Below are 15729 nucleotides of genomic sequence, written 5' to 3' on the forward strand. Positions count from 1 at the left end.
CCACTTTTCATCCTGTGAACATTGTACCATAGTAAAAAAAGGCAAAACACTAATTTTGACCCAACAACTCATCATAAATACACAGACGTGTGTGCCAATAGCAGATTTCACAGCATCCGCCTAGAAGTATGAAAAAGCAGGGGAATGCAATCTTTAGTTTCGTATTCATACTGAAGACATATATTGAGATTGTATGCATTTGTATTATACGTGATTTCTGGCATACCTTTAAAAACACCAATGTTTTATACACACCAACTTTTATAAAAATACAAATATTTAATTAAGTTCTGCTACTGTCAATGCAGAAGATGGAAACCAGATACAAATTACAATCAGTAAAAATTAATCTTTTCATTTATTCACTTAATGACTGGAGCTGAATTAGCTAGCTTTAACGTGTTCTTGCTTCTAAGCTGCTGGTAAAGAATGCAGTCTGCTCTCTTCCCCTCTCAGACCAGGATTCCATTTCAAAAACTTCTGCTGTGTAATGTACTGTGGACAAGGAAAGAAAAAAAATATCTAATACTGAAGAAGGAATTTTTTTTCATTATTATTCTTAGGGGTAAATTTACTAAATCTTCTAAAAATGAAAAGTGGCAATGTTGCCATAGCAACCAGATTCTGTTTATCATTTCTCTATTGTACCCTAAAAAATGATAGACAGAAACTGGTTGCTATGGGCAACATCACCACTTTTCATTTTTAGAAACTTTAGTAAATATACCCCAGAGTGACATATTTTCTAAAATACAATCCCCCCCACTTCCCCCAAAGAAAAAGAAAAAAAAGTAGAACCTTACCTAGCAATTCAGTTTTCATACCAATCAGTTAAAACACCCGTTGCCCCCAAACATGGCACAATTTGCTGAAATTACTCTGAACAAACCCAAATCACATGGCACTAGCTAGGTGCGTCAGGGTGGGTGACCTGTGGATCCTATAGACTTCCAAGAAAGAGAGTTAACAAGGGTAAGTCTTACCATAACTCTTATTTTCATCTTCAGGGTCCATAGGCATCCAAAGAAATGACCTTGGTGATGTCCCAAACTAGTTGAACTAGGGAGGGGACGCTCCTACGCTGAGAAGAGAACGGTGAGTCCAAATGTAGCATCTTGAGAGGCAAACATATCAAAGGCGTAGAACCTAAGAAACATGTTGACAGAGGACCACGTGGCTGCCTTGCATAGTTGTTCAGCAGACGTGACACGACGGGCTGCCACGAAGGTCCAATAGAGCAAGTAGAATGAGCAGAGACTTTGTGGGTCATTCAGACCTGATCGCACGCTAGCTATTTTTTGCAGCGCTGCGATCAGGTCAAAACTGCGCATGCACAGATGTGTCGTACTGGTACAAAGCGGATCATTGCTGGGTGATGGATTTAACGAAGAATCCATTCACACAGCCGATTGCAAGAGGACTGACAGGAAGAAGGCGTTTGTGTGTCAACTGGCCGTTTTCAGGGAGTGGTTGGAAAAACGCAGGCATGTCCAAGCGTTTGCAGGGCGGGTGTCTGACGTCAATTCCGCGACAGGACAGGCTGACAGGATCGCAGCGGCTGATTAAGTTCAGACCTACTCAGAAACTGCACAAACTGTTTTTGTACTGCTCGGCTGCACAAGCGTTTGCACACTTGCATAGCTAAAATACATTCCCCTGTGGGCGGCAACTATACGTTTGCACGGCTGCAGAAAGTAGCTAGCGAGTGATCAACACGGATTGACCACCTTTATCCGGCACAAAGATGTCAGCCCGCGTGTAAGTCATGCGAAGCCATCTAGCCAGAGTCTGTTTGGTAGCTGGCCAGCCTCGCTTGTGGAATCCATATAGGACAAAGGAGGAATCAGTTTTCTTGATTGAACTAGTATGGTCCACGTAGAGTCGAAGAGTACAGACCACATCCAAGGAGGCCTCCCCTACCAACAGGTCATGTGATTAGAAGGCCAAAACTATTATTAAGATGGAAGCTGGATACCACCTTGGGGAGGTAACTCTACTTGGTCTGCAAAGCAGCCCGGGAAGGAGGGAGACCAGAGGGAAGAGGTACGCCAGATCGAAGGGCCATTTGACTGCTAGTACGTCCACAAAGGCTGCTTCAGGGTCTCTTGTTCTGGAGCCGTACAATGGAACCTTGTAGTTGTGTGTTGATGTCCACTTTAGGAAGATCCCATTTTGTCTACCAGAAGACCGGGGAGATGGCGTTCTGCCGTTTCAGAATGTGTGCCACCTCCGTCATTGCTGACACACTGCGAGTGCCTCCCTGGTGATTGAGATAGGCCACTGCCGTGGCGTTGTGCGACTAGACTTGGACAGGACAATGCAGAAGAATGTCCTGAGCCAAACTGAGGGCCTTGTAGACAGCCCGAAGCTCCAGAACGTTGATTGGTAAGCCCCTTTCATCAGGAGTCCAACGGCTCTGAAAGGTGTGACTGCTCTTCCCCTCCCCCCCTTCCACAGAGGCTGGCGTCCGCGAGTGGGGAGTAGGACTCAATCCAGGATGGGTGACCCTTGTCCAGGTAGGAGGTTTACAACCACTAAGAGAGGGAGATCTGAACCATCGTCAGGGATTTTATCTGGTTGGGTTGGCTGTTCCACCTGGATAGGATCAGGTCTTGTAAGGGCCTGTAGTGGATCTGAGCGTTTTCCACCATGTCAAAGGTGGATACCATGGATTCCAAGGTATGCATTGTGATGACCAGGAGTATTAGAGCATAAACTCAGAGTGTACTCCAGGACTTCTGGGTCAGGTCACGCAGACAGGAGACAGATAAAGATATAACAATATATTTATTAGGTATTTAATTAGTACAAGCTCTCTAAATCAACTATAAGATAACCACAGTTGAAATTAACCCCAGAACAACAGGTCCCAATAAACAGCAGTTTACCGTCAGACTTCCCAGCACTTTCCCACATGCTCTTGTCCGGATGTAGTATAATTGTGGAGGATCACAGGAGTTTCAAGCAGTGTTCATACAGCAGAGCCAACAAGTCTGCAAATCCAGAGAAAAGTGGGTAATCCAGTAGCCACAATGCTCCCAGGCAAAATCCTCAGCACACTAGCAGGAGCTGAGACTCCAGGACTAGTAGCTTTTAGAAGCCAAACTCACACACACACACCTGGTGATCTCTTGCCTTCCCTTTTAAAACAACATTCCAATTTCCACCACCAAAAGTCCCTCCTGATTGGAAGAGCTCCATGAAGGTCTGTAAAAGAGATGAGTCATGAGGAGATCCCCCCTGCTGTTCGCATGCCCCAGTGTCTGACTCAGTCCTAGGGGAGAACAATGGGATCTTGACACAATTAATCCCTTGGGGATGGGGGAAGATAGCCAGTCACTCCCTGTTTTATCCTTTTATAGTCATACAGTATGTGACCTCAGAGGGCTCCAACTGCTCCCAGCTTCCTGCTATTGGTGTCTAGTGACTGGTCCAGCATAACACATCACACCTGGCCCTGTTTAAGAACAATAGCTACTACAACATAGTCAGAATGGACCTTGGACAGTATATTCTGTCACATTAAAATTATACGTGTGAGCGCACATGTATTTAAAAAATGTGGTTAATTAGGCTGCTGGTTTGGTAAATAAAAAATGTTTTTATTAATATAAAACAGGCTAAATAAACATTTACAGAATAAAAACCATCACAATGGAAATCGCAGAATGGATTTATGCATATATCCCCGCTATGGCCAATTGGACTTTGTGTGATTAGTATTAAGCATGCATGCCTATAGAGTTAGCTGGTTAGTTAGAACAAATCATGGTCCTTAAATACAGTCTTGATCGTTTGTAACTGTTTGGTCCCTCCAGGGGATTTTTAATGGTGGTGTTAGTATTTAGTTGATTAGACAAGAACCAGAAGTTGTCCCTTAATACATATTAATGGCACAGTCCATTTGAATGAAACAGCTTTCCTCAGATGATGTTATATGATGCCAGTTTATACTGGTTAAAAGTGTGATGCTGATAGATTTTATAATCAGTTAGTCCCCCGTCGTGACACTCATATGGGCAATGCTTACCCTCCCACTCTGCGGCGGTTCTCGTGTCTGCGGCTGGGCTAAATCACACTGGAGGCATGGACTTTGTCCAGCTGAGCGGTGGCACGCTCCAAGCGTGTGGTGTAGCAGGGAGCGCTCGGCCGCGCACCGCGGCTACCGGGTTAGGCGGGGCTTCTGATGCACTCCACCTGCGTTTCTCCGCCTTTTGTGGGTGCCGGTTTCTGAAGAAACCGCCACCCACAAAAGGCGGAGAAACGCGTCAGGTGACTCAAAGACGTCAAGTGGAACGCAGGTGGAGCGCATCGGAAGCCGGAAGCCCCGCCTAACCCGGAAGCCGCGGTGCGCGGCCGAGCGCTCCCTGCTACACCACACGCTTGGAGCGTGCCACCGCTCAGCTGGACAAAGTCCATGCCTCCAGTGTGATTTAGCCCAGCCGCAGACACGAGAACCGCCGCAGAGTGGGAGGGTAAGCATTGCCCATATGAGTGTCACGACGGGGGACTAACTGATTATAAAATCTATCAGCATCACACTTTTAACCAGTATAAACTGGCATCATATAACATCATCTGAGGAAAGCTGTTTCATTCAAATGGACTGTGCCATTAATATGTATTAAGGGACAACTTCTGGTTCTTGTCTAATCAACTAAATACTAACACCACCATTAAAAATCCCCTGGAGGGACCAAACAGTTACAAACGATCAAGACTGTATTTAAGGACCATGACTTGTTCTAACTAACCAGCTAACTCTATAGGCATGCATGCTTAATAGTAATCACACAAAGTCCAATTGGCCATAGCGGGGATTTATGCATAAATCCATTCTGCGATTTCCATTGTGATGGTTTTTATTCTGTAAATGTTTATTTAGTCTGTTTTATATTAATAAAAACATTTTTTATTTACCAAACCAGCAGCCTAATTAACCACATTTTTTAAATACTTCTGCGCTCACACGTATAATTTCATTGTTTAGGTACAGTGTCCCTTTATTTAGGAGGACATCCAGATCCTCCTTGTGTGAGCTGCAATTAATTATTGTAATTGACAGTACAACAAACTTAGCGCCCATTGTATATTATTTATTGTTATTCTGTCACATGCATTGTGTAAGGTAATGGACACCCTGCGACTGTGGATCAATCTGCACACCCATAGTTGCAGAGCTGCAATCTTGTCTGTTGGCAGGAAGATTCTCTGCATGTGAGCATCCAGAAGAGCTCCCCTCTGAGAAGGGATTAGGGAAAACTTTTTCCAATTGAGTAGCCAACCGTGTCTCTGTAGGAAGAATATGGTTACCTGAAGATGGTGGTTGAGGACCTTCGGAGAGAGTGCCAGATTCAGCAGGTCTTCCAGGTAAGGGATTATTCTAATCCCCTGATGGTAAAGCTGAGCCGCCATGACAGCCATGAGCCTGGCAAAGACCCTAGGAGCTGTAGAAAATCCAAAAGGCAGTGCCTAGAATTGGAAATGTTGTTATAGCATGGAAAACCCAAGGTATTGCTGATGAATGGATGCTATCGGTACACGTAGGTAAGCGTTCTGGATGTCCACAGAGACCATAAATTCCCCGGGCTGCATAGCTAGGGCAATAGAATGAAGGGTTTCCATAAGAAACCTCGGGACTCTTGAGATATTTTTTCAGCAATTTAAGATTGAGGTTAGGCCAATGAGACCCATTTGTTTCTGAACTAAGAAAACTGTTGCATAAAAACCTTTGCTCCGTTGTGACGGGAATGATCACACCTGAATGTAGTAAGGGTTGAATAGCCGTCTGGAGAACTTGCGTGAAAGTACTGTCGGCGAGGTAGTCTCAGGAAAGAGAGGGCCTACCGTGAGAGACCACTGCCTTCACCCAGACCTGACGCCAATAGTGTATGAACTGAAGAAGTCGTCGTCATCCCCCAGGAGAAGGCCCGCCCCGTCAGGCTGAGGGTTTGTCCTCGGGCTTGGTAGCCAGGCACCTGGCAGTCCAGGCCTGCTTTGTTTATTTGGCTCAGAGACATTTGTGGAGTGTGACAGTCGAGGAAAGGCCTGACCCCTGGCCTTGCCCTGGGGACGAAAGGAGGAAGTTGGATACCGGGAAGAGGAAGCTGAGGGCAGAAAAGCCATTTTAGAGTGCGCAAGAAGAGTGAAACTTGCCCAGCTCAGGTCCAAAAAGAATCTCCCCTGTATAAGGAGTGCTTCGAGGGCTTTCTTAGAATCCGCGTCAACTGCGTCATCCTAGCTGTGCAGGCTGGCAGCTAACCGGCGCGTCCCAGGTCGCAGCAGCTGCGTGATGTCACGCAGCCGCAGTGGCCAGCCCCTGCAGCGGCATTCTAATGCCGTTGGCACGCTCCCTCCTGCCTCGCGACCTCCTCTGCTTGTCAATCAGGCAGAGGCGATCGCAGCCCTGAGATGCTTTTAGCATCTCACTGGGCTCCCGGGGTGCACACGTTCAGTAGGGCTTCAGACTGTGATCAGTGCCGCTGCAGCGATCCAGTCTGATTAGGCCCAAAGTTTCTGCATTTGTTGGCTCCTTGTTTATGGACTGGTGTCATCTGAATTTACTTCTCGCTGTAAATAAAAATAAATCCATAAAAAGGGTTAAGGCTGGAGCCAAGCCTAACATGCCTGGCTCCCTCGGCACATTTCTAAAAAAGGCTGATAGGGGATAGAGGGGGAGGAGCTCTAACTCTTCTTAATAAATTTAAAGTGCCAGCTCCCTATAGCCACTGTCTATACTCCAGTGTCCTCATCTACTTCCAGTTTCCCTTAGTGGCTGAATGAGAAATGAGAAATTGACATTAATAATTAAACTTCAGGAAAAAAATAAAGACTACAAACCTTCTTAGTCTCCTCCAGTGTGGTATAGTTATACAGATCACTCTCTAGAGACTGAACCGTGGAGAAGTGGAACTGTCTAGCCATGTCTGCAAATGTCTGAGTGAGGAGAAGCTGCTGCTTTAACATGTCATTCAGTGCCAGAGCCATAGGACTGTATGTGGTCAGAGCTACCGGAATGATAAAATAGAAAATAACGAATACAAAAATAAAGTACACCATAGACATTTCAGCAAATGTGTGATACAAAGTAAGTTTTGACTCCACCAGTAGGAGAGACCTTAGCAAGGGTATAATCTCACCTATAATTTGGGACTGGCCCCGACTGCACGTCCGTTCATTAACTAGCAGTTGCAACGCTCTAGAGCAGGGGTTCTCAAACTCTGTCCTCAGGACCCCAAAGAGGTCACGTTTCCAAGTCATCCAGCAGGAGAACAGGTGTAATCATTATCCACTGACAATTTAAAAGATCCGCAGGTGGAGCTATTTTAAGGTGGGTACACACTGATAAATATATTTGTAGATCAATGGATCTGCAGATATATCTATAGGCGGCTCGGGCAGTGCGTTGTGCATACACACTGCCGATCCATAGTGACTTACGTCACAAACTGGGCGTGCATTTACATGTGTGCGTCCAATTGAGCGGTCAATCACCGGCGGCTTGTGCAGGAAGTGTAGTGTCGGTTGGCTGATCGCCTGTACACATGGAACAATGCACCAATATATCTGTAGATATACTGGTCATCGTGAGTGCTGCAGGGCTGAAGTGATATGTCTGAACGATGGCGTTCACAGACATATTGTTGGTACAAACTGGACGATGGACCAGCGACATATCGGCCATTGTGTACGCACTTTACTTGTGATTCTGTGAGGAGACCTGGAAAACATGAACTGTTTGGGGTCCTGAGGGTAGAGTTTGAGAATCTATGCCTTAGTTAAGGGGTAGGCAATAAACTACCTTCTAGCTGTTGTAGAACTACACTTTCCTGCATACCTTGCAGAAATTTTAGCATGGCCAAATAGCAAAACTTTGGCAGACGATGTTGGAGGTGTAGTTCTACAACAGCTGGAGGACAACTTATTGCCCACCCCTACTCTAGCACACAGACTGGAATACCCTTCACCTGGTATATACATACAATAATAGGATACCACTAAGAAACATAAAAAGCCACAAAATAGTATTAGGCAATATGCACTGGTAAAAGCTATGAGGGCACCCTGTTATAGGCCAACTAGGGTTAGCAAAGTTAGTGTAAATTTCTGTACCATTACATCACTAAACAGAGTGAATAGATTACCTTCAATTAGCTCATGGCTCACCACATGACTGACCATCGACACTGGCTCCATGACGATGGGGTTGGTAGTGTGTTCTATAACACAAAGAAATAGTATTGAAACACAACGTATTTGAAAGTAAATGAACAATACAGGATAAAAATATACTTCAGGTAAAGGTTTCTCTATCATGATATAATGGGAGAAGATGGAAGATTAGTTTCGAAAGCTGCCGTCTGTCGAAAAGACGGCAGTTTTCGACTGTTTAAGGTCGAATCTTGATTCGAACTATTCAATCCCCAGCATTTTTATTCAACAAGTCGAGGAATTCGACTTGTCGAATAGTATGTGAAACGGCGGTATAGCTGCCGATTCACGTACTTTTGAGGGAAACGGGGCCAAATTCGTCAGGATTTGGCCCCGTTTCCGACCATCTCAGTCTGACATAAAAAAATGACGGAATGAGATGAGGGACTGTGGAGGAGAGGGGGGAGAGCAGCGCCGGAGAAGACGGTGGGGGCACTGGGAGAGAGCAGCGCCGGAGGAGACGGGAGAGCCGCGGGCACAGGGTGATTGCAGCGCCGGAGGAGACTGTGGAGAGCCGGGAGTGCAGCGCTACAGCAGCTGGCAGCATAGCCGGAGGATGTCACAGCCGCCGCTAACTGCAGTGTCCACCCAGCTCCAGTAAGCGAGGTCCTGCTTGCTGGGGTCGGGTGGACGCTGCAGTCAGCGGCGGCTGTTACATCCTCTGGCTACGCTGCCAGCTGCTGTAGCGCATGTGCTCCCGGCTCCGATCTCCCCCTCTGCCCGCATCTCAATTTGACTTTTTTTAAAGTCGAATTGAGATTGCTTTGAATAGCCTAGGTCGGATCCATTCCGACAAATGAATGTCGGAATGGATCCGACTTCAACTGGATATACCCCTAAGGGAAATATAGACTAGTTTGCATAAAGAAGAGAAAACAGGATACGTGAGAAATAGAACATTTAGTATCAGGTGTATTAAATGACTTGTGCTTATGCTTTATACATACGTGACTAGGATTACTACCTTGTGGCCAGTGATACATGAATCCAGAATCACTGGTCTGCACAGCAATTTCCTTTACTGCCACACTCTGCCCCTTTCCTGCCCATTTCTTGCTCTCTCTCGGCTTAGTGGGATGAGTGCTAGAATGGCTGGAGGGAAAGCTGTATTCTTTTGATGAAAGAGATTTAGAGTAAGAACTGGACTTTGAACTCTGTTCTGTCTCAGAGAGCACAGAATCTTCAAAATCCTCAGAGTATGCAGACTGTATGTCCGTTTCTACAGGCCGCTCTTGAAAATAGGACTCGGAAGAACTTGAACGGTCTTCATGGTGATGCTCTGACGAGTCTGAATCCTTGTTGGTCTCAGACTGTATTTCTGAAGCAGAATCCTCTTCTGAGGTGGAGCTCGGCTTCTTGGGTAACCTATTACCTTTCTTGTGTGAGAGTTCATGGCCTCTGGTAGCAGAGAGCTGATTGACAGTCATAGCTTTGTGATTAGAAGTCTGCTGGTGGAAGGAATGAAATAATACTGATGATCACGCATCTACTAAATAACATCACGCCACAAGTCTTGAAATCAATCATCTATATATTAGTTACCACAAATAAGTCATATTTTTTTATCTGATTGGCATATTTATGTCCTAAAAAGATATCCCTTAAATAACTGAAAAACAAGCTCACACCTTTTCTTCCAGATCTTCGGTATCTGCTGGAAGTGCCAGTTCGTCCAAACTTAAGATATTCAGCTTAAAGTCTAGAGGGAAAGTAATGCAATGAGAAATTCCAGGAAAACGGTCTTTCCAACAGCACAGCACAATGAATGAATACATAGTAAGGATGGTATATACAAATAACAGTACATTTTTGGGGTACTTGCACTCTAAAAAATACTTGAAAGTGTTCAATTGTAAAACCCAGGACAAATAAATATAAATATGATGCACAGAGACATTATGGGGTTGATTAAATTCCAGGTGATGCACACGATGTGCCATCACAATGGCAGAAACAGAGATGACCACTGCAGTACATCACCACCTCAACGTCACACACTGTCTAACAACCCCATAAGGGTGCGCATTTTGGGCTAACTGTACATAATTGCCCCTTATATCTTGTGTGTATATATGTTGGTATTCTCCCCTCCCTGGTGTAAATGTCCTTGCAACACTCTATTTGAGATGCCGTCTAGTGCGGAGTGTGCCTGCTGCAGATAGGCAGAGGAGTCACCTTGAGAGCAAACTTTTAGCTTAAACATGGAGTCCAAGCCAACTCCATTAGGCAACAGAAACATGATTGTTTTTCTTCTGCTGAAAGCCAATGACAAGCTACATACACTTCCAGTGCTGGGTCAAGAGAGAATAGTAAATTCCGAGATTTAGGAAGAAATTTGGGAGGACGAATTCCATACATAAGATTACATGTTCAAAGCTGTATTAAATATCCTCCCCCAGAACTTTTGCAGCAGAGCAATGCCATCAGATAGCCTTTCACATGCTCTATAGTCTGTAAGTGTATGATAATGTATAATCCAACGCTGGGATATGATAGTATTTGCATAAAGGATACAGCATATAAAGTGCTAAGTTTGCCAAATTGGGGTAAAAGGGAAGTTCCTTGCTGCACTTTGGGATTCTGGGAGTGGGGTTTGTATAAAGTGGAAAATCAAACCCACTCCCAAAGACTTAAAAAAATAAGAATTTACTTACCGATAATTCTATTTCTCGTAGTCCGTAGTGGATGCTGGGGACTCCGTAAGGACCATGGGGAATAGCGGCTCCGCAGGAGACAGGGCACAAAAGTAAAAGCTTTAGGATCAGGTGGTGTGCACTGGCTCCTCCCCCTATGACCCTCCTCCAAGCCTCAGTTAGGATACTGTGCCCGGACGAGCGTACACAATAAGGAAGGATTTTGAATCCCGGGTAAGACTCATACCAGCCACACCAATCACACTGTACAACCTGTGATCTGAATCCAGTTAACAGTATGATAACAGCGGAGCCTCTGAAAAGATGGCTCACAACAATAATAACCCGATTTTTGTAACAATAACTATGTACAAGTATTGCAGACAATCCGCACTAGGGATGGGCGCCCAGAATCCACTACGGACTACGAGAAATAGAATTATCGGTAAGTAAATTCTTATTTTCTCTGACGTCCTAAGTGGATGCTGGGGACTCCGTAAGGACCATGGGGATTATACCAAAGCTCCCAAACGGGCGGGAGAGTGCGGATGACTCTGCAGCACCGAATGAGAGAACTCCAGGTCCTCCTCAGCCAGGGTATCAAATTTGTAGAATTTTGCAAACGTGTTTGCCCCTGACCAAGTAGCAGCTCGGCAAAGTTGTAAAGCAGAGACCCCTCGGGCAGCCGCCCAAGATGAGCCCACCTTCCTTGTGGAATGGGCATTTACATATTTTGGCTGTGGCAGGCCTGCCACAGAATGTGCAAGCTGAATTGTACTACACATCCAACTAGCAATCGTCTGCTTAGAAGCAAGAGCACCCAGTTTGTTGGGTGCATACAGGATAACAGCAAGTCAGTTTTCCTGACTCCAGCCGTCCTGGAAACCTATATTTTCAGGGCCCTGACAACATCTAGCAACTTGGAGTCCTCCAAGTCCCTAGTAGCCGCAGGTACCACAATAAGCTGGTTCAGTTGAAACGCTGACACCACCTTAGGGAGAAACTGGGGACGAGTCCGCAGCTCTGCCCTGTCCGAATGGACAATCAGATATGGGCTTTTGTGAGACAAAGCCGCCAATTCTGACACTCGCCTGGCCGAGGCCAGGGCCAACAGCATGGTCACTTTCCATGTGAGATATTTCAAATCCACAGATTTGAGCGGTTTAAACCAATGTGATTTGAGGAATCCCAGAACTACGTTGAGATCCCACAGTGCCACTGGAGGCACAAAAAGGGGTTGTATATGCAATACTCCCTTGACAAATTTCTGGACTTCAGGAACTGAAGCCAATTCTTTCTGGAAGAAAATCGACAGGGCCGAAATTTGAACCTTAATGGACCCCAATTTGAGGCCCATAGACACTCCTGTTTGTAGGAAATGCAGGAATCGACCGAGTTGAAATTTCTCCGTGGGGGCCTTCCTGGCCTCACACCATGCAACATATTTTCGCCAAATGCGGTGATAATGTTGTGCGGTCACCTCCTTCCTGGCTCTGACCAGGGTAGGGATGACCTCTTCCGGAATGCCTTTTTCCCTTAGGATCCGGCGTTCAACCGCCATGCCGTCAAACGCAGCCGCGGTAAGTCTTGGAACAGACATGATCCTTGCTGAAGCAAGTCCCTTCTTAGTATCTCTTGAAGTTCCGGGTACCAAGTCCTTCTTGGCCAATCCGGAGCCACGAGTATAGTTCTTACTCCTCTCCGTCTTATAATTCTCAGTACCTTGGGTATGAGAGGCAGAGGAGGGAACACATACACCGACTGGTACACCCACGGTGTTACCAGAGCGTCCCAGCTATTGCCTGAGGGTCTCTTGACCTGGCGCAATACCTGTCCAGTTTTTTGTTCAGACGGGACGCCATCATGTCCACCTTTGGTCTTTCCCAACGGTTCACAATCATGTGGAAGACTTCCAGATGAAGTCCCCACTCTCCCGGGTGGAGGTCGTGCCTGCTGAGGAAGTCTGCTTCCCAGTTGTCCACTCCCGGAATGAACACCGCTGACAGTGTTATCACATGATTTTTCGCCCCGCGAAGAATCCTTGCTGCCATTTCCCTCCTGCTTCTTGTGCCGCCCTGTCTGTTTACGTGGGCGACTGCCGTGATGTTGTCCGACTGGATCAGCACCGGTTGACTTTGAAGCAGAGGTCTTCCTAGGCTCAGAGCATTGTAAATTGCCCTTAGCTCCAGTATATTTATGTGGAGAGAAGTCTCCAGACTTGACCACACTCCTTGGAAATTTCTTCCCTGTGTGACTGCTCCCCAGCCTCTCAGGCTGGCATCCGTGGTCACCAGGACCCAGTCCTGAATGCCGAATCTGCTGCCCTCTAGTAGATGAGCACTCTGCAGCCACCACAGAAGAGACACCCTTGTCCTTGGAGACAGGATTATCCGCTGATGCATCTGAAGATGCGATCCGGACCAATCGTCCAGCAGATCCCACTGAAAAATTCTTGCGTGAAATCTGCCGAATGGAATCGCTTCGTAAGAAGCCACCATTTTTCCCAGGACTCTTGTGCATTGATGCACTGACACTTGGCCTGGTTTTAGGAGGTTTCTGACTAGCTCGGATAACTCCCTGGCTTTCTCCTCCGGGAGAAACACCTTTTTCTGGACTGTGTCCAGAATCATCCCTAGGAACAGCAGACGTGTCGTCGGAATCAGCTGCGATTTTGGAATATTTAGAATCCACCCGTGCTGTCGTAGAACTACTTGAGATAGTGCTACTCCGACCTCCAACTGTTCTCTGGACCTTGCCCTTATCAGGAGATCGTCCAAGTAATGGATAATTAAGACGCCTTTTCTTTGAAGAAGAATCATCATTTCGGCCATTACCTTGGTCAAGACCCGGGGTGCCGTGGACAATCCAAACGGCAGCGTCTGAAACTGATAGTGATAGTTCTGTACCACGAACCTGAGGTACCCTTGGTGAGAAGGGCAATTTGGGACATGGAGGTAAGCATCCTTGATGTCCAGGGACACCATATAGTCCCCTTCTTCCTGGTTCGCCATCACTGCTCTGAGTGACTCCATCTTGAACTTGAACCTTTGTATGTAAGTGTTTAAAGATTTCAGATTTAGAATAGGTCTCACCGAGCCGTCTGGCTTCAGTACCACAATTAGTGTGGAATAATACCCCTTTCCTTGTTGTAGGAGGGGTACTTTGATTATCACCTGCTGGGAATACAGCTTGTGAATTGTTTCCAATACTGCCTCCCTGTCGGAGGGAGACGTTGGTAAAGCAGACTTCAGGAACCTGCGAGGGGGAGACGTCTCGAATTTCCAATCTGTACCCCTGGGATACTACTTGTAGGATCCAGGGGTCCACTTGCGAGTGAGCCCACTGCGTGCTGAAACTCTTGAGACGACCCCCCTTGTACGGCCCCAGCGTCATGCTGAGGACTTGGCAGAAGCGGTGGAGGGCTTCTGTTCCTGGGAAGGGGCTGCCTGCTGCAGTCTTCTTCCCTTTCCTCTACCCCTGGGCAGATATGACTGGCCTTTTGCCCGCTTGCCCTTATGGGGACGAAAGGACTGAGGCTGAAAAGACGGTGTCTTTTTCTGCTGAGATGTGACTTGGGGTAAAAAAGGTGGATTTTCCAGCTGTTGCCGTGGCCACCAGGTCCGATGGACCGACCCCAAATAACTCCTCCCCTTTATACGGCAATACTTCCATGTGCCGTTTGGAATCTGCATCACCTGACCACTGTCGTGTCCATAAACATCTTCTGGCAGACATGGACATCGCACTTACTCTTGATGCCAGAGTGCAAATATCCCTCTGTGCATCTCGCATATATAGAAATGCATCCTTTAAATGCTCTATAGTCAATAAAATACTGTCCCTGTCAAGGGTATCAATATTTTCAGTCAGGGAATCCGACCAAGCCACCCCAGCGCTGCACATCCAGGCTGAGGCGATCGCTGGTCGCAGTATAACACCAGTATGTGTGTATATACTTTTTAGGATATTTTCCAGCCTCCTATCAGCTGGCTCCTTGAGGGCGGCCGTATCAGGAGACGGTAACGCCACTTGTTTTTATAAGCGTGTGAGCGCCTTATCCACCCTAGGGGGTGTTTCCCAACGCGCCCTAACTTCTGGCGGGAAAGGGTATAACGCCAATAATTTTCTATCGGGGGAAACCCACGCATCATCACACACTTCATTTAATTTATCTGATTCAGGAAAAACTACAGGTAGTTTTTTCACACCCCACATAATACCCTTTTTTGTGGTACTTGTAGTATCAGAAATATGTAACACCTCCTTCATTGCCCTTAACATGTAACGTGTGGTCCTAATGGAAAATACGTTTGTTTCTTCACCGTCGACACTGGAGTCAGTGTCCGTGTCTGTGTCTGTGTCTACCGACTGAGGTAATGAGCGTTTTACAGCCCCTGACGGTGTTTGAGACGCCTGGACAGGTACTAATTGGTTTGCCGGCCGTCTCATGTCGTCAACCGACCTTGCAGCGTGTTGACATTATCACGTAATTCCCTAAATAAGCCATCCATTCCGGTGTCGACTCCCTAGAGAGTGACATCACCATTACAGGCAATTGCTCCGCCTCCTCACCAACATCGTCCTCATACATGTCGACACACACGTACCGACACACAGCACACACTCAGGGAATGCTCTGATAGAGGACAGGACCCCACTAGCCCTTTGGGGAGACAGAGGGAGAGTTTGCCAGCACACACCAAAACGCTATAATTATACAGGGACAACCTTATATAAGTGTTTTCCCTTATAGCATCTTAATATATAATAATATCGCCACATAAAATGCCCCCCCTCTCTGTTTTAACCCTGTTTCTGTAGTGCAGTGCAGGGGAGAGCCTGGGAGCCTTCCTAGCAGCGGAGCTGTGTAGGAAAATGGCGCTGT

General features: G+C 46.5%; 1 protein-coding gene across 6 annotated transcripts in view; it reads right to left on the reverse strand.

Annotated features, from left to right (window-relative positions):
- Nucleotides 1-259: 259 nt before the first annotated feature.
- Nucleotides 260-15729, reverse strand: part of C1H19orf44 (chromosome 1 C19orf44 homolog) — a 209018-nt gene continuing 193548 nt past the window's right edge. For 5 of the 6 annotated variants that reach the window (XM_063914516.1, XM_063914511.1, XM_063914517.1 and 2 more), the window contains 5 exons: nt 9840-9910; nt 9176-9659; nt 8145-8219; nt 6841-7007; nt 260-495 (listed from right to left, as the gene is read on the reverse strand). In XM_063914516.1, the coding sequence (XP_063770586.1) occupies nt 412-495; nt 6841-7007; nt 8145-8219; nt 9176-9659; nt 9840-9910 (881 nt within the window). In that variant the 3' untranslated portion in view covers nt 260-411. The remainder of the gene's footprint in view (nt 496-6840; nt 7008-8144; nt 8220-9175; nt 9660-9839; nt 9911-15729) is intronic. The other variant, XM_063914512.1, reaches the window with a different exon arrangement.

Source organism: Pseudophryne corroboree, chromosome 1, assembly GCF_028390025.1.
Source record: "Pseudophryne corroboree isolate aPseCor3 chromosome 1, aPseCor3.hap2, whole genome shotgun sequence".
NCBI lineage: Eukaryota > Metazoa > Chordata > Amphibia > Anura > Myobatrachidae > Pseudophryne > Pseudophryne corroboree.